The sequence below is a fragment of the Chelonoidis abingdonii genome, chromosome 14 (assembly GCF_003597395.2).
Source record: "Chelonoidis abingdonii isolate Lonesome George chromosome 14, CheloAbing_2.0, whole genome shotgun sequence".
NCBI lineage: Eukaryota > Metazoa > Chordata > Testudines > Testudinidae > Chelonoidis > Chelonoidis abingdonii.
The window spans coordinates 26,667,979-26,689,775 of NC_133782.1; the positions used below are offsets into that span (position 1 = coordinate 26,667,979).

The 21,797-nt window shown below is 44.7% G+C and overlaps 1 protein-coding gene across 1 annotated transcript in view; it reads left to right on the forward strand.

The window, feature by feature from the left end:
* PIGU (phosphatidylinositol glycan anchor biosynthesis class U) overlaps positions 1 to 21,797 on the forward strand; it is a 56,463-nt gene that overhangs the window by 15,141 nt on the left and 19,525 nt on the right. Inside the window, exons 6-11 of the mRNA XM_032769646.2 lie at positions 1,923 to 2,023; positions 4,827 to 4,924; positions 7,236 to 7,390; positions 8,601 to 8,744; positions 13,317 to 13,441; positions 16,513 to 16,655. Of these exons, the coding sequence (XP_032625537.1) occupies positions 1,923 to 2,023; positions 4,827 to 4,924; positions 7,236 to 7,390; positions 8,601 to 8,744; positions 13,317 to 13,441; positions 16,513 to 16,655 (766 nt within the window). The remainder of the gene's footprint in view (positions 1 to 1,922; positions 2,024 to 4,826; positions 4,925 to 7,235; positions 7,391 to 8,600; positions 8,745 to 13,316; positions 13,442 to 16,512; positions 16,656 to 21,797) is intronic.

The following is a 21,797-nucleotide window of genomic DNA, read 5'->3' on the forward strand; positions in this document are numbered from 1 at the left end:
AGGCCTGTCTATTCTTCTCAGTAAGGAGTCCCCAATCACGTAGACCTGCCTTTTCCTGGTGACAGTGTGATTCTCCTGTCTATTCCCTGCACCCACTGGCTGCAAGTCCTTCGATTCCTATTCACCCTTGCAGTCTTCGCAACCCATTCCGTATCCTCCTGGAGCTCATATCTGGTGTTGCCTCCATTGACTCCTCCCCTCTTCCTGTAGGATTAGCAGCTCTTCTCTTTTTCCTTGCCCTCTCTCCTTTGGCAACCACCTGCTGTGCCCTTTCTTCATTTTCCGACTCTGCAAACCTGTTCCTGAGTTCTATTTCTCCTTCACTGGCCTGTCTTTTCCTCTGCCTGGTTCTCTTAGTCACATGCATCCACTTTCCTCACGAGCAGTCTCTCCTCAGAATTCTTTGGTCCTGCTTCCATCTGCAAGTCTGAGCTTATCCCTTCAGCCTCCTCATGTCTTTGCTCCATCATCTGCTCGAACTCCCTTCTAAACTCGACCAGAGTTTCCACCTGCATCTCCAGTCCTTGGATCTTTTCTTCCATCAGCTCTATCAGGCGGCACTTCATGCAGACAAAACTCTTTTCATGTACCCCCTCCAGGATCACGTACATGCCGCAGCTTCCACATCCAGTCATCCTCATTGTGTCCTTCACTGCTGCCTCTGTATTGGTCATAGCCTTCCCACCTAAAACCGGGTAGTCCAAGAAACACAAAACAAAACAAACCCCCAGCAGGCACCAGAACACTGGCAGACCACCACCCACTCCCTTAACTAGCCTGTCAGTTCCTCTACCTAGGTCTCTTAGTCTCTCCCACAACCTCCCCCTGTAAACTCCCTCTGAAACTCCCCTGTTTACAGCTCTGTTTGTTGGCTGCTGTGCCGCTGCAGCTGTCTATACTGCTGCTTGACTGCCTGGCTACTTTTATAGGACCCTTACGTAGGTAAGCCCCGCCCCCTAAACAGGGCTCAGCTTCTCTCCCAGCACACTGCCCCTAGCAGCCTCCACACATACAAACTGCATCTCTAAGAGAACTTCCTCTGAAACTCCCCTGTTTACAGCTCTGTTTGCATCATTCATTTCAAATTTTCAGAGAGGAGCTGGTATCTTTAAAGCATGGTTGCACTCTGAAGAGTGATACTCAAAGAGCATTGTGGGGTTCTGTGTTTGCTGTCTCTTGGTGATTACAGCTCAGATGTGCTCAGTTTACAAGTAAAAAGATAATTTATATTTTAAACTGCAAGCCTTGCAGTTACTGTGGGATCTGAGCATCAGCCTGGATTCTCTGCTTCTCGCACATCCCACCTGCAATAAAGGTTTGTCAGATCAAATTAGGCCCTGCTGGCACCTATGCAGTCACGTTGCCTTCAGCGGGGTTGCACAGGTATAACTGACTGGGACATAGGAAACAGTTCTGTTAATGCACAAGAAGAAATAGAATCCATCTTGCTGTCTGTTTAGCCATGTTGGCCCCTCAGGGCTAACAGGAATAAAAAATGCTGCAGGAACTTATTTTAGTCACTAAAGTCAGCATATGTGACTTTGAATACAAAGCGGGAGCAGACCGGCTGAGTAACGTGGGCCATTTTTATTGGATCACTTTTCAGAACAGAATTGCTTTTTAAATGGTCTCCTTTCCCTCTGCCATCTCCTGCTTCCCACTGGGCTCTCCCACAATCACCCCATCCTTTGCCATGACATGAGAAGTCCTGTTTATACACAAGTGCAGCATCTGATTTTGCACCATTTGAAAGTCATCAATTCAATTGGATCCCTTTTGAGGTTGAGAGGAAACCGTACAATGTAAACATTTAAACAATCAAAAAGAGACAGCAAATAATTTCCATTTTCCTTTGATATTTCTCCCCTTGGTATTTTTTTTTTTAATGGCATGAGTGTAATTGAGTTTTTGTTCTTTTTCAGTTATCTACTAAATCCGTACACAGTGATGTCTTGTGTTGCAAAGTCCACCTGTGCCATCAACAATACTGTCATTGCATTCTTCATTTTGGCTACAATAAAAGGTAGTGCACTGGGAAAATGAACCGTAAGCTATTGGAAATGCAGTTAATAGTAGACACATCACAGTTTGGGTTAAGGCAGTGTCAAAGGTCTGCTTTGAATTACTGAAGCAAAAGGCAAATGCACAGTTAAGTACAAGGTCTGTCACCCCAATATGTATAAAAGTCTGCACTACACACTAAGCCCAGGCTCGGACTCAGATTTGAGCCAAAACCATCCTTCCATCCACACAGAGACACACAGGCTGCCTTGGGTCAGCAAGGACTTGGGACCCTGGGTCCCAGCACCTGGTAGATGTGGGAGGGTCAGAGCCCGATTCCTGCTGTGACTCGAGTCCAACCCCTGTCATTTTGCAGTGTGGACACAGCTCAAGCCACAGACCCAGGTTAAAAGGTCTGCATGGTACAGTGTGGACACATTGGCACAGCTGTGAGATTCAAGTCCAGCAATTGCAGTTATTTACAGTGCAGTGTGGACACTCAAGCACAGCCTGGAAATGAGTCCACAAACCTGCATGTGAGCGACACGAGTTTACAATGCAATGAAAACATTCCCTAAACATTGATTTGATTCTTATGGCTGGTGCCCTTATGCACAACTTTGATTATTTTTCTGTTTAGAAACCAATCTGCCTCTGTATCTTTTATTTCTGAGGGGGATGTGGGGCACTGTTGCTTCCCTTTTTTTTTTTTCTCTTTCTAATTAAGGATATTTGCATGAGAGTTCACCTGCTTCTATTGTCTAACTCTCACCTGCAATCATAACCTTGTTTGAGATCAGCAAATTTGTGGTGTTACAAACATCTATAGCTTCAGAAGAGGGATATGCAGCAGGAGCAGATGAATGCTAAAGGAACATTATGCCAATGTCCCTAATTTTTTTAATAGTAGAAGATATAGAATAGATTACACTAGGCTGGCAGCTACCTTAATCTCATAATTAAAGCTAAATTTCTCTTCAGTCTAAGCTCCCATCATAGAATATCAGGGCTGGAAGGGACCTCAGGAGGTCATCTAGTCCAACCCTCTGCTCAAAGCAGGACCAGTCCCAGACAGATTTTTGCCCCAGATCCCTAAATGGCCCCCTCAAGGATTGAACTCACAACCCTGGGTTTAGCAGACCAATGCTTATCCCTCCCCCAGCAGAGCATCTGGGCAGCTCTGTAATATTCACATAAGAACATAGGGATTTCTCTAGTGGCCCAGATCAGTGGTCAGTCTAATCTGTTATCTTATCTCCAATAGTGGCCAGTACCAGATGACTCAGAGAAGGAAGGGAGACACTTCAGAATAAACAATTACAAGCTAATATACCTGTAAGGGAAGGTTCTTCCTAACCTTTATTTGGTTAGTGGTTGGATTATGCCATTGAAGCAGGACAGTTTATATTTGAAACTATATTTGCAAAAATAAGTGAACAAGATCCACTTTGGTGTAGTATAATTGTTCACCTACTTAGATTGCTGTTGAAAGTTGAATAATTCCCAGTGAACTGCTCTGTAGCAGTGTTTCCCAACGACAGGTCCATGGACTGACGCCGGTCCCTCAGATCTCCCTGACCATTTAGAAAGACGACAAGCTAGTCCCCAGTATCAAAAAGGTTAAGAAAAATTGCTCTGTAGTAATCGTCCCGTGTGCTGCTTTCCTGAATAGGTGTGTGGCAACCGCTAGTGCTGAAAGTGTGTTTAGGGGGAGAATCAGATTATGGGTAAAAGATTTTCTTTGGAGTTTTTGATATAACGATAGATTTCTGCATAGCAAACCTTTGTACATAGATATTTCTAATCTAACACTCACTGAAACAGAGAACAGGTAAGTTTCTGTCTAGGAGAATGTAATTGTGAAAGGGAGAGGATTCTTCATTTTAGGGATCCCAGTGAAGGGTCTGTGCTGCTCATTCTCTTAAAGAGGATGGAAGCGAAGGAGAGAAGCTTATTTGGGTTAGTGATGTAGAGTGAACTAGTGTGATCTACTGGTTATCCCCTTTGGACTGAGCCATGACTCCTGCTTTCCAATCCTTTCTTTGTCACTAACTTTGAGCAAATTAATTAGGCCAAAATGTTCAGAAATAGCTCCTGGTCAGGGGTGCTTCCTTTTATTGGTGTCCAACTGGAGTTTCCTTGGGCCAGATCTGAGCACCCAAAATTTCAGTTGAAATTGATGAGCAGTGTGGGTGCTCAACAGTTAGCCCAGGATGTCTCAAATTGGGCAACCAAAAATGTAGGCATTCACAATTAGAAGTCACTTCTAAAATTTTTAATTAAGATCTGTGCCTAAATTACCACATCTGTAAAATAGGGCTAATGCTACTTCCCTACTCTTACTTGTGAAGCTCAAGTAATGTTTGCACAGCACTCTAAGACAGTCCAGTGAAAACGGGCCCTCAAGTGTATAGTATTAATAGACAGCTGCTTAATGCAGAAATGTCTCCAGACTACACATTCTCCCACATAAATAGTAACTGGTATCTATGTATGAGACGTGGGTTATATAGATTTCTCTAGGTAGATTATAGGGATATAAACCAGTTGTATCAATTGCTATTTCATGCTATTGACTGTTTGTCAGAGCCCTTCTTCTTGTCTCAATGTCCCTGTAATACAGAGAGAGGGACAAGCTCCAGAACACGCTGAAATAGTTATTTTTATCCCCTCTAATTACTTGTGGAGTTCTGATGATCACAGCAGGTACTGTGCAGTACTTCTCCCTATTTGAGCAGTGACTCAATATTTAAAGGACTGTTTATTTGAATATGACCCTCTTTATGATCACCGTTTGTTAACTGAGATTTGTTTCCTCTCTGCAGGTAGTACCCTCCTCAGTGCTATATTCCTGGCCTTAGCGACATACCAGTCACTGTATCCTCTCACCTTGTTTGCACCAGCATTGCTGTATCTTCTGCAGGTAAATATTCTCTTAAGAGTAATTGTATTGGCTGTAACCTCTGATATCCTATGCATGTCCAACTCCTATCAGCCATCATTGATTGCCCCGTGTCTAGGTGGAGGGAGGAGATTCACTGTGAGATTCAGTGGCCAGTTTTCAAGATTTGGAAAAAATAATCTTATCCTTCCCCAGACCAGTGCAGGTTTAACATCTTGCAATAGTCATGTGGCTAGGAGGAAAACAGAAACTCATTTATTCCCTGTCTGCAAATTTGCAGGCAATTCTCCTTACTGAAACACAAAACTGCGTTTGATGTCACATGACCACCAAAGAGAATTTTGGAGCAGCAGAGTTTCTTCTATAGTGACTCCGCATCAGTGCCATGAGGTATAGTGACAGTCCTTTTGCCTGAATCATCTGGGCCCAACAATGGACTGCAAAAGACAGTGATCATGTCTAACTTGCCGCACAGTGCCAGGCATGCACTGGTGGTACTTGGAAACATCTGATCTCCCCAGCCTCACTCCTCCTCCATTAACAGAATGTTGATCAGATTGTACCAGGGGTTCTGAAGAAGATGATATCCTTAATTATTAATGGATGCCCAAAGCCCTGCAAAATGAACACTGAGCCGCAAAGCAGTTTAATTTATCAGTAGGTCAAGAGCTACCGTCCCAAAACTGGAAAGGGGTATTAAAGCGGAGGCAACTCTTTGCTAGTGCTGTAAAAGACAAATGCATGCTGATAGCTGCTGCTGAGAGCACAGTGTTGTGGAATAGAGCGGATGATGTAAAGAGACTATTCGTGTTCACTAGAAGAAGAGATAATTAACTGGAAATGGGTGTCTCCCTACTAATCTGATCTTGTTTCTCTAGGTGCTTCTACTGTACCCATCATCACGGTATTCAGTATTTCCCTTCCCTTTCCTTTCCCTTTGTCTGGGGTTTCAGGTGGCTTGATACCTGTCTTAAGTCTTCTGCTGATATTGTGAGACGTGACTGGAACAAGAGCCTAAATCATAAAGGGCCTTATGGAAACTGCTCAGTTTCTCATTTCATCTAGTTGGGAAAGCAAGGGGATGCTCCAGGGAAAGGCTATGGACACTAGTGAAAGGACTCTTACCCAGCATTTGTACAGAGATTTATAAGTAGTGTCTGAAAAAATCTTGCCAGGTCCCAGATGACTGTCAGTCATATATTTCCACTGGCATGCCTCCCTGTGTGACTTTTACAGTGGATGTTCATTACAGATTTTTTTTTTCCTCTCTCTCTCTCTTTCCGCCCCCCTTTCCCTGAAGCTCATTCTCAGTTTCTTTAACTCTGAAAGCAAATGGAGAAGAATCCTTTACAGACTCTTCCTCCTTTCCCCTGTGTACGTCTTTCATTTTTCTCCAAAATGTCCAGGAAATTTCATTGTTGTTTTAAATCTTTGCCATAATGGAGCATCTACAAAGTCAAAACTATTCGTTAAATCTGAGAAGAGACCATGCTGTTGTTTGGGGAGCAGTGCGTTCCCTGCATATGTTCCCATTGTGCACTTCTCTTTATTTTAAGCAAAACATCTGCATGGCAGTGGCAGAGCATAAGTGTAGTGTTTCCAGAGTTGGTGACCTGTGGTGATATGCGAACACCTAATGCCTTTGGATTTATAAGGGGACTTTCAGAAGCATTCAGAGCTGCCAAAAGATGGCTGTTGTCAGGATTTGTTGTTAAACTTCACTGACTCCCTTGTAAAGTTTGTACAGAATTAAATGGCTGCTCTCCTGCACTTTCTGTCTATCCTGCCAAGAAGTCTGTAAATTGGCTTGAGATGTTCCAGAAAGTTTTCTGATGTTAAATCTGTCATGGTTCAGAGGGATGGAGCCCTTTACAACCATGAGTCAGTATTGCCTCTCGGGACCTGGCAAGGCATGTACAGTACAAATGTGGATGCTAAATGGCAATGCAGCTTCACTGATTTAGAGCTGCTGAATTCTGGTGGAGCTTCTGTCGGAGGTGGCCCAGATTTCCAAACCTGGAGTGCCTGCTTGGCTGCACAATTACCAACATTCTGCACGTACATCAGGGAATCACTCACTCACCCACACACCTCGTTATTTGAATGTGAAATTATCTGACTTTTCAGGCACAGTTCTGAAAGTATTGGGCAGAGTGTGTGATTTGATTGGCCAAGGCAGAGCACATTGGAGCAGAGTGTGCTGAATGCTGCTACTCCCATTGTAGCCGGGCCACTGTTTGCTGCTTTCTGTCAGCAGTGCAGCAGGGCAGGTCTTGTTAACAGAAAGCCACAGGATGTCCTCTTATTTTCCTTCTTTGTGTGTTGTTTCCAGCTTCAGTTCATACCAGTGAAACTGAAAAGCAAAGGCTTCTGGTTGTACACCACGCAATATGCAGCACTATATCTCTGTAGCTTGGTGGTAATTGTCGGCCTCTCATTCTTCCTCCTCAACTCCTGGGACTTTATCCTATCTGTGTATGGTTTCATGTAAGTAGTTGTAATTTGTTTTCTGGGAACGTCCATACTGTGATAGGCATTATCTATGCATACCGGAGACCCATTCCCTGTCCCAAAGAGCTTTCAGTCTCAGGAAAAATTTACCAGCAATGCAGTGGAAACAAACACACTCACTAATACCAAAAATATATAACCCAAGTTCCTTTAAACCATCACCGCAAGAACTAGAGCTGTAGTACTCAAGCAGGGGTACCCGTATCCCTGCGTGTACAGAGGTCTTCCGGGGGAGGGACATCAACTCATCTAGATATTTGCTCAGTTTTACAACAGGCTACATCAAAAGCACTAGTGAAGTCAGTACAAACTAAGATTTCATACAGACAATGACTTGTTTATACTGCTGTATGTACTGTACACTGAAATATATGTGCAATATTTATATTCCAATTGATTTATTTTGTAATTATATGGTAAAAATGAGAATGTGAGCAATTGTTCAGTAACAGTATGCTGTGATACTTTTGTATTTTGATGTCCGATTTTGTAAGCAAGTAGTTTTTAAGTGAGGTAAAACTTGGGGTATGCAAGACAAATCAGACTCCTGCAAGGGGTACAGTTGTCTGGAAAGGCTGAGAGCCACTGAACTAGAGAAGACGAACTAGGTAGGGAGAAAATACTGGAGTTTCTTTAGTCTCCCTATAATTAACCAGAAGTGGATCTGTTTCTTGGCATGTGCTTTGGATTAGCCAAACTGACCAGTGGGTGTCACTGATGATGGACTCCACAGGAGTAAAGCTGCATGTGTGTTTAGCTGTATAAAATGGCCTTAAAGTGACATTAAGGAAAAAGTTAGATGCTGCTTGAAAAAATAGTGATTAGGATGTTTAAATATCTTGGGGATCATAGGTGTTCAGTAAGTGGATGCAGCCTTTTTTTGTCCACTCCACCCCAATTTCATGTGTCACCTTCAGTTTTGTACTGCTGCGATGAACTCTCTGAATAGTTAAAGATGTAAGTAGTGCTGACAGCTAGAAGCACTGACACCAACTATGGAGGGTGATTTCCCTCCCTGAGTTTTCTCCCCTTTGGTTTACTCACAATGCATTCTAAGGCATAGCCTCCCCACCACCCACATCTCTCCTTTCAGTAGCACACAATGATTCAGTAATTTCATAGAAGCAAGTAAGTCAAATACCAACTGCTTTAAAATGTTACCTTGATTTTTCTCTTTAAATTTCAGCCTTTCCGTTCCAGATCTGACTCCCAACATTGGCCTCTTCTGGTACTTCTTTGCTGAGATGTTTGAACACTTCAGTCTGTTCTTCGTATGTGTATTTCAGATCAATGTCTTCTTCTACACCATTCCCTTAGCAGTAAAATTAAAGTAAGTGGGTCTGTTTGCTATCCCTTCTGTCTCTGTGATCTGCCAGCCTGAGGAGTTGCTACTATTCTGTCTCTGTTGGCAGAAGTGGGAGCGAGAGAGACTTTCTCTTCTTGGTATACTTCCTACACCAAAAATGGTTTCAGCCCACAAAACCCACTGTCATGTTACTGTCCAGTAGAAACCTATGTAGGTCAGTGTCAGACATCTGGAGCTGTGAAATTAAAAAGAGCAGAATTAGGTTTTTATCAGCTCTTTCCTTCTAACTTCCTAAAGTGACAGTGTTCTTCTCTCAAGGAGGGAAGGGTGTTAAGCCTTTGGTGCACTGAAAATGTACCTCATATCTTTAAGAACCCTGCATGTTAGTGCATTTTTTACTTGTTCCCTAGAATGGTGGGATGCAGCTTTTTCTATAGAGAAGCCTGTTGCTTCATGTAACACTGGGATGTACAAGATACCAGGATACCTCAAATATTCTGGGCAGGTAATACTGCAGAATGGTTAGAGCAAGGGACTGGTTGCCAGGACTTCATGGATTCTGTTCGTGGCTCTGAATCAGCTCTGTGGCCTGGAACAATTTTGCTATCTCATCCCATGCCTCAGTTTCACCATCGATTTTAAAACGAGGATAAAAATATACCACCTTCAAGGCAGAAGTTGTGTAAGCCTCAGTCCATTAATGTGGGTAAAGTGCTTTCATGAAATGCTCTGTGCAAGGACAAGATCATCTTAATATCTGGTTTTCCAAGGAAGGAGCTGCCCTCATTGCCTGTGTCAAGGCTTAGGGCTCTTGCTGCTCCTGTATGGGGAATCGTGGGAGCTCCCACACTTCTCCCCTCCTAGCATGCATCATCCTCTTCTGCTATGGAGCTGTGAAGATTGTTTCATTGCAGATTGCCTTAGAAGTGCGGGCAGTTTTCCGAGGTAATAGCTGATATGTGTTTCCTGCTCTGTTGGAGCCAGGCCATTCTCTCCCTGTCAGTCAGTCTGGAAGGCTAAGAATAGTGTGTGGTCATGGGTGGTGACAGGCAAACACAACTGTGCCCTGAGAATTCAGTGTAAGGAAACATCTTCATATCTCTTGGCTGTAAGGCATTAGCATCACTATGGGGTGACAGGTGCTGGAGCCAGGGGGTGGGAGGGAGTGCCAATACTCCTCCACTTTTGAGAACTTAAGCTTGGCGGGGATACAACAAGGGGGGACTTTGAGGGCCCAGGCCCCCCACTTGACCCAGGTTCAGAGCTGGGTGGCATAATGGCAAAGTCCCTTCCCTGCTGGCATGACAGAGGGGCAGCTGGGCCAAATTAGAGTGAGTGGTGGTGTGACCTGGCACATAGGGTCACAACTCCAGTTGTTCCCCTCATTTTTGCAGTCCTTCCAGCACTCTCTGCAGGGCTTCCCAGGACCAGCGTTTCCTAAGAGACTGCTGCAGTGAACCAAACCTCTCCAGGATATTTCACAGCATCCTCTCCCCTTCTTCACCAGTACCCAGAATAGCTGTGGTGGGCCTGTTCTTACTCACAGTTGTCTGGGAAAGAACTGGCTGCTGTCAGTGCTTCAGGAGTCCTCTCTCCTTAAGAACGTGTCAGTCCAGTTTCAGCCTCGCTTTTAAATGTAGTATAAACAGCTCTAAAGACCAAAAAAAAGAGAGCTCTCCTGCCTGAAGCGTGCAAGGTTGCCGAGTGCCATAGTCTGAAAGTCAAATATGAAGGTCATTTTGGTACATTCAGTGTCTCTCTTCTTTATTTTCATTTTTCTTCAGTACTGCAAAGTCAGTTCATTTGTATTACAAATAGGGCTGTCAAGCGATTAAAATAATAATTGTGATGAATCACGTGATTAAAAATTAATGATGCGATTAATTGCACTGTTAATAATAGAATACCATTTATTTAAATATTTTGGGATGTTTTCTACATTTTCAAATATATTGATTTCAATTACAACACAGAATACAAAGTGTACAGTGCTCACTTTATTTTTATTTTTAATTGCAAGTATTTGCACTGTAAAAAAACAAAAGAAATAGTATTTTTTCAGTTCTCCTAATACAAGTACTGAAGTGCAATCTCTTTATCATGAAGTTGAATTTACAAATGTAAAATTATGTACAAAAGAAACTGAGTTCAAAAATAAAACTATCTAAAATTTTAGAGCCTGCAAGTCCACTCAGTCCTACTTCTTGTTCAGCCAGTCACTCAGATAAACAAGATTGCTTACATTTGCAGGAGATAAAGCTGTCCACTTCTTGTTTACAATGTCCCTTGAAAGTGAGAACAGATGTTCTCATGGCACTGTTATAGCCAGCATTGTACGATATTTATGTGCCAGATGGACTAAAGATTCATATATCCCTTCCTGCTTCAACCACGATTCCAGGGGGCATGCGTCCATGCTGATGATGGGTTCTGCTGGATAACAATCCAAAGCAGTGCGGACTGACGCGTGTTCATTTTCTTTATCTGAGTCAGATGCCACCAGCAGAAGGTTGATTTTCTTTTTTGGTGGTTCGGGTTCTGTAGTTTCTACTCTTTTAAGACTTCTGAAAGCATGCTCCACACCTCGTCCCTCTCAGATTTTGGAAGACATTTCAGATTCTTAAACCTTGAGTCAAGTGCTATAGCTATCTTTAGAAATCTCACATTGGTACCTTCTTTGCGTTTTGTCAAATCTGCAGTGACAGTGTTCTTAAAATGAACAAAGTTCTGTGTCATCATCTGAGACTGCTATAACATGAACTATAAGGCAGAATGCCAGTAAAACAGAACAAGAGACATACAATTCTCCCCCAAGAAGTTCAGTCACAAATTTAATTAAAACATTTTTTTAACAAGCATCATCAGCATGGAAGCATGTCCTGTGGAATGGTGGCCAAAGTGTGAAGGGGCATATGAATGTTTAGCATATCTGGCATGTAAATAGCTTGAGATGCCAGCTACAAAAGTGCTGTGCAAATGTCTGTTCTCACTTTGTGGTGACGTAAATAAGACAAGGGCAGCATTATCTCCTGTAAATGTAAACAAACCTTTGTCTGAGCAACTGGCTGAACACAAGTAGGACTGAGTAGAGTTGTAGCCTCTGAAGTTTTACATTGTTTTGTTTTTGAGTGCAGTTACGTAACAAAAAAAAAATCTACATTTTTAAGTTTCACTTTCACGACAGAGATTGAAAAATACTGTTTCATTTGTTTATCATTTTACAGTGCAAATATTTGTATTCAAAAATAATATGCTGATTTCAATTACAACACAATACAATATATATGAAAATGTAGAAAAACTTACCAGTTGAAATTTATTAAATATTTTGCATCCTGTTTAACAGTGCGATTAAAACTGCGATTAATCTCAATTAATTATTTTGAGTTAATCGCGTGAGTTAACGGCGGTTAATTGACAGCCCTAATTAAAAATAAACTGTGCTCCAGATCCTGATGCTTTCTATACACTCTGTAGCCCTCTGTCTCGTGCTTGTAAGGGAGACAAGGTGAGTGAAGTAATATCTTTTATTGGAACAGCTTCTGTTGGTGAGAGAGACAAGCTTTTGAACCACGCAGTGCTCTTCTTCAGGTCCGACACAGCTACAACTACTCATGCTTGTAAAACAGGCAGAAAGCTGCACTGTGGAGATTCTTGTAAATATGTCTCTCACACATGTACCAAATGCTTGTACTGTCATAAGTTCAATATATAGGTCATTATTTTGGCCTACAGGCCTTTGACTGTGACACACACATTCATTCATGATTTGTAAAATACCCGCATGTGTTATGCTGGTTTTGGAGTAGTTATGCAGGAAGCTGGCTGAATATTTCTTATTGAGGAGCTGCTGCATTCTTACCCTAATACATATTGACCCATAAGTAGGGCTATGTGTCATACAATAGTCAAAAACATGGACATGGGAGTGGAGGGGCAGCTGGAGGGGATGCTTGATCACAGCTGGCTGTTCAGATGGATTCTGCTGTGGGTTGGATAGCAGGACACTCAAAGCCAGTTCTGTAAAATCCTTCATTGCAAAAGTAAAATAAAAGGTTCAGGAAAGTTACTAAAGGGTTGGGATAAGAACTGTGGCATTCTGTTTGAGCCCATTAACTGTCTGGATTTCAGATGGGACTGTTATGATGACTTGGAAAGTGTAGAGCTGCTGCTCTGATATGCCATAGGTTGAATCTGCCAGGCAGTGAGCGTCTCAAAACAGTCCTCATGGGGCAAAAGCATCTCAGAGTGAAGTAGCCTTGGTTGCTGTTCTTGCCACAACAACAGAAGGCAGCACTGGAAAAGCCTGGACACAACAGGATGATCATGTAAATGTGTGCAATGTGTATGTGCCCAAAGTATCCGTGTGTAGGTACACAAATGCTCTGGGAATACTCCTCTCAAATTGGCTCAGTGCTTGCAGTCCAGCACACTAGGAGACTTGCTGGGCAAACAGAGCAAGAGCATGAAAGCTTGTAGGAGTCTGGCCCCAGTATGTTCGTGTGTCCCTGCCGATCCTTGGCACCAGGTTCCAGAGAGAAATGCTGCTCCTCCAGTACCTGTTATGTCCAGTCACTGCCTTTTTCCTTTCTCTAGGGAGCACCCAATCTTCTTCTTGTTCGTTCAGCTTGCCATCATTTCTATCTTCAAGTCCTACCCAACCGTGGGAGATGTAGCGCTGTATATGGCCTTCCTTCCACTCTGGAGCCACCTTTATAGATGTAAGTTCTTTGTGTTTGATTCTTCCCTCCCCCAACCCCCACAGTCCCTGTGGCACACTCAATCCAAACCTTGGTTTGTTGACATGGCTGAGGTGAGGGGCTTAACTAAGGTCAGCTGTACACTACAGACTTATATCAGTAAACTGCGTCGCTTGGGAGTATGCAAAATCCACACTCCTGAGCAATGTAGTTATACCAACCTAACCCCCACGGTCGACAGTGCTATGTCGACGGGAGAGCTTCTCCCATTGACATAGCTACTGCCTCTCGCAGAGGTGAATTAACTATGCCGATGGGAGAAGCTCTCCAGTCAGAGTAGGAGCATCTTCACTTAAGCACTATAGCGGTGCAACTGCACCAAATGCAGTGTTTTAAGAGTAGACCTCCCCCCAAACTCGGCACCGCAGGATGAAGGTAGGAAAACCAGATGTGGCCTGGTGCTATGCAATACAACTGCATGCCACAGGGGGCACTGCCCCTCTTGGACTGTCCAATGTCTGAAAGGAAACAAGTCTGATCAGTACAAACCATGAAGTGTGTGGGGAGATTTTATGACTTTAGTGAACAACTTTCCCTCCCTTCTTGCCCAGGTTGTTCTGAGGATTAATTGCCTGTGTGTAAAGCTCTTTGAGATCCTTGCATGAAGCATACTTCATAAGTGCAAAGTATTTATTATCATATCATTGATATAAAGTACAGGCACCCTTTGAATTGAGTCGGGAGTGTCTCTAATCTCAGGTAATGGCTCTGGTAATCTGAGCACCAGCCCTACAGTTAATCCAGTCACTAGAACCCTCCATTCTAACACTGTTAGTTCTGTGTTTTGTACAGTGCCTGGAACATTGGTGTCCTGGCAGGATGAGGGCTCCTAGGTGCTACAATAATATAAATTATATTTCACAGTTGTCAGTTTGTTGTGTGTGAGAGCACACACTTAGAATGTGTGCTGACTAGATCACCCCATTTAGCCAAGACATTGCTTAGCCTCTCTTAGACCACAAAGACCCTTTCCAGCCCCTGAGCATTGGACTTGGTGTCAGGTAGCTTGCAGCTCATTTTCACAGACTCAAGATTCCATGACGTACCACCTCAGGGTGACTTTAAATGTCTGCTGAGATAATGTTGCAGCAGCTAATGAGCTTGGCAGTGTAACGTTCCAGGAAGATTTGTGTTGCTTCCTGGAGTGACTGGTTTGGGGTGGCTACAGCAGTCAGTACCAGCCAACCCTGCTTGGCTGTTTTTTGGATTGTGTCAATCCATTGCTAACCCAAATATGACCTCAATTTCCTTAATAAGCAATTTCAGCCTTAAGACAAAGGAGCCTAGTTAGGCCTGGAAATGTGAAACCTGCCATCTTTGTTTCCCTTTGGCTTTTGTAATCCAAAACTAGGGGATTTGGTTCAGAAGACTCACACCCTGGCCTCTCTGCTCCAGTTATTTCTATGAAGTTTTTGAAATCATTACAAGTTATATGTTTCTTGAAAATCCAAGCTAATCCTGAGCCCTCAAAAGGGAACAAGAGGAAGAAGAAGGGGATTGAATGGTTGTCACGTAGTCAGGGCTTCACTGAAGTGATCCATGGCTGGTTCTCTGTGGCAGCACTAGCTACTAGTAGGTGGGGCTTTTTACCTCCTTTGAGGAGAGCTGCTCCTCCAGTCTTGGAATTACTATAGCAGAGGATAAAACAGCCTTGATAATACAGCCCAGCAACTCCATCAGTTAGACTTGATCCCTTAGGCGGCCAGGCCTGACAGACCGAGGCAGCATGTTTCCAAAACACCTTGGTTTAGCATGGGTGAGCTGCGTGCTCCAGGCACACACAACCAAGGGACCATGGCTACCCGAGAAGGACAATCCTCTTTCAGTACCTCATTGGAGGTTTTTTAAGAACAGGTTAGACAAACACCAGTCAGGAATGGTCCAGTTCAGGGGTTGGCAACCTTTCAGAAGTGGTGTGCCAAGTCTTCATTTATTCACTGTAATTTAAGATTTTGTGTGACAGTAATACATTTTACATTTGCAGGGGCCAGTGGATGGAACCCCAGACTGGCAGCGGGCTGAGCGGGGCCAGCAGCTGGGACCCAAGGCCTGCAGTGGGCTGAGTGGCTCAGCCTGCTGACGGTCTTGGGTTCCTGCCCCTGCCAGCTGGGGTCCCGGCTGCTGGCCCGCGGTTCCATCCATCCAGGCTGGTAGCAGGCTGAATGGGGCCGTCGGGCGGGATCCAGGCCGGCAGCAGCGTGCCACAGTAAATCAGCTCGCGTGCCATCTTTACCACACATGCCATAGGTGGCCGACCCCTGGTCTAGTTATTACGTAGTCCTGCCTTAAGTGCAGGGGGATGGATTATATGGCCTGTTGAGGTCTTTTCCAGTCTTACACTTCTATGATTCTATTATCCTGCAATGTCCTATTATAGTTATGAAATAGGGAATTAATATATTAAAGGAAGAATGATCTGCATACTTTACGACAACATTGACAGCCAATTGGAAAGCTTCCCTGGGTTCCAGGCTAATCCAAAGTGATTTGGGTACCTTCTGTAACTGATCACTCCAGCTCTCCTGTAGGCAAGCACAGCAACCTGATTTGATGCTGAGGTGAGGTGCAATATCCCTCTCAGAGAATGAGCTTTAATGGCTCTTGAATAACCCAGAGACACTGCCCCCTGCTGCTGTTGTGAGGTCTCCTGCTTTTACTGTCATCAGAGCTGCACTTGCTGGAAACCAGGAGCCACAAAATGAGGGATCCAGTCTAAAAATTAAACAGGCAAAATTCTTTTCTTTTAAAGAAAAATCCCAGTTGTTTTATTATAGAATGCAATAGCGGGATTATTATAGCAAATATTTATCATTTATGAAAGGTTGTGCTGATGGAGAGAACCACCCTTTAATTAGTGCCTCCAAACTGCTGGGTGGTGCTATAGACATGCTAAGTACCATCCACTAGATGATCTCCTGAGGTCCCTTCCAACCCTAATAATCAAATAATCTATGATTCACTCACTGACATGAGGTCAGCTGCTTGTTAGTATCTCAGCTACACTGTTATAATACCTTTGTTTTTTCTTACAGTCCTTCGGAACATCTTTATCCTCTCCTGTGTGCTCATTGTCTGCTCCCTACTGTTCCCAGTGCTCTGGCATCTCTGGATTTACGCAGGAAGTGCCAATTCCAATTTTTATTATGCCATCACTTTGACGTTCAATGTAGGGCAGGTTAGTAAAATGAGGCAACTGGCAACACTTATGCAGCACAGCTGGGTGCCTGGTAACATGACTGTCAAATAATATCTGGGTCTGTTACAGCAGCAGTTCTCAAGTAGTGGCCCGGGGCTCCCTGGAGGGGCCATGAGCAAGTTTCAGGGGATCCTCCACAATCAGCCGGAAAGCTGGGCCAGCATTAGACTCACTGGGGCTCGGGGCAGAAAGCCGAAGCCCAAGCTGCAGGCAGTGGGGGTGAAGCCAAAGCCCAAGCAAGTCCACTCTGCAGGGCGTCTTGTGGTGTGGGGCCCCACAGGAAGTTGTTCTGCTTGCTACCCCCTAATGCCAGCCCTGGCTTTTAGTCTACTGGATATGCATAAAAACAGTTGTTGTGGCACAGGTGGGCTGTGGAGGTTTTTATAGCGTGTTCGAGGGGCAAGGGGGCTCAGAAAGAAAAAGATTGAGAACTGCTGTGTTACAGAATATGGTCCATTTTGTGCATCCTGCACTGATTGTAGCAAGCGTCCTGGCTCTCTTGTCAAGCTGAGACCTGCACTGCCAAGAGCTTAGTCACGAGGTTCTAACACATTAATAAGAAGCAGAACTATTCTCTCTGATTACTTGAACGATATCTTAATGTTCTATCCAGTTTATGCTGCAAAAAATACAGTCTGTAGCTTGGAAACAAAGGAAGGATCCCAGGTGTCTGGTTTGGAAGCTGGCAGATTTGTAAAACAGCAGTAAAAGCTTGTATTTAAGTTAATGTCCTACAAAGGAAAGTTAATACCCAAAAGCACCCAGATAATCTTCTTTCCTCCTCTTGAGCTCCAGTCCTGCAAGGTGCTGGTCATCTCCCACTCCCACTCACTTCACTGAGACTGAACATGCTCAGCTCCTTGTGGGATTGAGACACCTGTCCACAATATTTACTGGCAATAGACAGATCCCCAAACTCCATCCACACTTTTCCCATTTACAGTTTGTGTGCAGAAAACTTAAAGGAGTAACTAAGCCACTCCATATTGCTGACTTTCACTGAGTCTTGCCTCAGTTTCGCATGCAGAACAATTAGACTTTGTTTGCCCTTTGAAGAAATTGAATGTTCTTTTCATGTTAAAAATTAGACCACCTCTAACCCTTTGGCACTCTGGGGTGTGTGCTTCACCTTGTACTAGACAGGCAAGCTTACTGAGAGGCCAGAAATGAACCGTTTGTGCAGTTAAAACACAGTAGATTTATAAAGGGTGAAAGTTCTGAAATGTGAAAGCAAATGGTAAGAGTGGGAGAGATGGCTATAAAGATACTGATCAAAATAATCAGTGGCCCACACTGACTAATTTATTTTTCTTTCTGGTGATCTGAGGAGACATAACAGAAGGGTTGACAGGCCGCCTCCTTCTTATGCTGCCACTAGTGCTTCTGTCCAAAAACAAGCCCAAACACAGGAGCGTGGCCTGAGTCAGCACCAGTGTCCACCTGCTACTGCTACTAGATGTGTGTAGCACTTAGTGATGCTGAGGATGATGATTTAATCATGCTGATGTTATAATGGTACCAACTGGGACTGAAAATTAACAGTTGACTGATGATCACTGGAGGAAGTGCATTTGTCTGCTGAATGCCAGACTCCAGCTGCACACGTTAACTTGCCCACCATCCCTACTGCTGAAGTGTAGCCTACAGGTCCAGTGGGACCTCTAGTGAAGCAATAATAGGCAGCAATCTTCTCACATTCTATGAGATTCTGCTTGTCTGTAACACAGCACCGTGAGGGAAATTGTCCCTGTCGCTGGAAGGGACGGGTTTAGTTTGTAGAAAGACCCATATATCTGCTGGAGTCAGGGAGTTGGATTGCCTCAACAATGTTCACAATACGTGACATAGCAAGTTAGAGCATTAGTGAGACATCACTTTTAATAAAAGCAAGATGTTCCCTTTGCCCTTCAGTTCGCAAACAGATTATAGAGTGGTTCTGTAGCTGTCACTAAGCCCTCAGAGCTACAGTAGGAGTGCTGTATGCATTCCTATTGGGTGCATCCCTTCCCCTCCACCCCTCAGACATTTGAGGGGAGGGATAGCTCAGTGGTTTGAGCATTGGCCTGCTAAACCCAGGGTTGTGAGTTCAGTCCTTGAGGAGGCCATTTAGGGAACTGGGGTAAAAATCTGTCTGGGGATTGGTCCTGCTTTGAGTAGGGGATTGGACTAGGTGACCTCTGGAGGTCCCTTCCAACCCTGATATTCTATGATGTCCAGTGAATCCCTGTAGTCTCCCTATTTGTTTTGGCCTACCTTATCCCCCAATCTCCCATGTGCTGGGATGCAGGGACCCTCTGTGGTGCTGTGTTTAGTGGAAGGTAGAATGTGTGGAACCCTGTTTGTGAACTCCCAGAACCCTGAACCTCCATGCAGATAGCACCACATCAGTTCCATTGCACCTTGCCCCTAAGCCACAGGTGGGCAAACTACGGCCCACAGACCACATCTGGCCCACAGGACCCTCCTTCCTAGCCCCATAGCTCCCGACCAGGGAGGCTAGCCCCTGGCCCCTCCCCTGCAGTTCCCCCTCCACCACAGACTCAGCTCGCTCCGCTGCCAGCGCAATGCTCTGGATGGCAGGGCTGCAAGCTTCTGGGGCAGCGCAGCTGCAGAGCCCAGCCTGACCCAGTGCTCTGGCGATGGCATGCCTGGCTCCAGCTGAGCAGCGTGGCTGTACTGCCACCAGTGCTCCAGGCAGTTCAGTAAGTGGGCAGGAAGTGGGGGGGGTTGGATAGAGGACACAGGAGTTCGGAGGGGTGGATAGGAGTCGGGGCAGTCAGAGAGTGGGGAACAGGGGGGATGAATGGGGCAGGGGTTCCGGGGAGGCAGTTGGGAATGAGGGAGGGGTTGGATGGGGCGGCTGGGGGCAGCCAGGGAACAGGGGAGGAGTTGGATGGTGCAAGAGTCCTGGGGGTGAGGGCTGGGCCACAACCCTTTCCCCTAATCAGCCCTCCATAGAATTTCTGAAACCTGATTCAGCCCTCAGGCCAAAAAGTTTGCCTGCCCTTGCCCTAAGCACTCATGATAGGATAGGAGTTGCCCTAGTGGGAGGTTGTACCTTCCTGGCTCTGTTGTCTTATTTATAATAACAAAGGCACGCTTGCTTCCTTTTTCAATTCAGTCTCATTTAGTGACATTTCCATTTTTATTTTTGGTTCCAAACATTCGGTTCTTTACACTGCATTACTCATGCAGCTGGAAGGTACACACAGTCAGGCTTCCTGAGCTTTCTGCCAGTGTGAACCATTCATCCTAGAAATCTTTAAGAAATGCCGCAATGTCTCCCTTTTTGGGAAAGGAATATGCTGACTTGTCAGTAACTGCAGGGTGTTTCTGGGGTTAATAGTCACATGGACTGCTCCCCTCAGGTCATTAATCTCCAGGAAGTGCCATGCAATTGACTGAGTATTGCTATTGCAAGCTGAAAGCAGGGAACTCTTTACTGATGATGTTGGTTCAGTTGGAATGTATAGAGTATTACTAGATAATAAATGCCTTATACATTGTTAGTCAATGTAATCAAGTATTACAGGTTCAAATGTAATTAAGTAAGGGGACCTTAAGTAACTTAGCTTGATTTGATTTATTAAGCAATGGTTAGTGCAAAAGAGAAGTATACATATTACCAAGTTTGTAGAACCATGCCTTGCAACCTGATGACAGCGACAAAGAGTCTGTGGCACCTTGTAGACTAACAGGCGTATTGGAGCTTGAGCTGTCATGAGTGAATACCTACTTCGTCAGACGCACTGTCTTGGTTTTGTCTATTATACCCAACTTGTTCAAATTTCGTTACTGTCATTTTCTTTTTCCCCAGTCTGCAGACATTTTATTTTAGTATATTTCCTAACTTGTTACATTTTATAAATGTCCAACTGCATGACTGAACACCTGTGGTTTGTCCTTCACATTTGGCTAACTCATAACTCTGTTATTGTGACTAGTGTGTTTAAAAATACTGATTAGCTCTTAGGAAATATGACACAGGTTGTCATAAGCCAGTACTTTTCCACTCTTAACATTACTACAAAGCATCATAGGACTCTTGCTTACAAACGTGCCATAAAGCCTCTGGGAGAGCCTTGCCTACAAGTCAACAACATTCACCAGTTGGGTACCTTGAATCTTCACTTGGCATTCTGTTCAGCAGAATGTGATGTGATGTGTAGCATCCCTAACCTGTCGTTAGAGAGGTGTCCACAGTCTTGGCTGCTTTTATGACTTGACATCATGAGCTGGGATTTTTTGTTGCAGATAGCATGAGAGCTTCAGAGACCAGCTTCCCTGCTTTTAGTGAGCACTGCCCAATGTCAGATGCTGCATATTGGCACATGATCCCTCTTCCACACATATCCCTGAATGTTGCATCCCTTCCCACGAGCATCACCCCTTTCTGTGACTCTTTCCCTGTAGGCAGAGTCTGGTGAGAGACTCAGTCAGCAGAAGACCCTCTGTAGTGCTCACCCTCAGTCTTGTCACTTTTCAGTAGAGCTGGGTGAAACACTTCAGACAAAACTTGTTCTTCTTCGAGTGCTTGCTCATATCCATTCCAAGTAGGTGTGCGCGCGCCGCGTGCACGTTCGTCGGAAGAATTTTCCCCTAGCAACACCCGGCGGGTCGGCAGGCGCCCCCTGGCGTGGCGCCCTTGCGGCACCGCATATATTCCCCTGCCGACGGCACAAGCATATTATACTGCCGACCCGTCCACTCCATCAGTTCCTTCTGCCGGCACTGCGACAGTGGGACAGGAGGGCGGGTGTGAATGATATAGGCAACACATCTCGAGAACACAGTTACAAAGGTGAGTAACAGTCTTTTTCTTCGAGTGCTTGCTCAGTATCCATTCCAAGTAGGTAATCCCAAGCCTTACCTAGTGCGGTGGTCGGAGTGGAGACTTCGAATGCAAATAGCCAGCCAAGCAGCCACATCGTCCCGGGCTGCTGTACCAAGGCATAATGGGCAGAAAAGGTGTGCCACTGACGACCAACGTGGCTGCACGACACTATGTCTTTGTATAGGCAACGGGCGTAGGAAGGCAATCGAGGAAGCTTGCGCCCTCGTGTGAATGTGCAGTTACTCGTCCTGGAAGTGTGAGCCAAGCATAAGCATGTTTAATGCAGG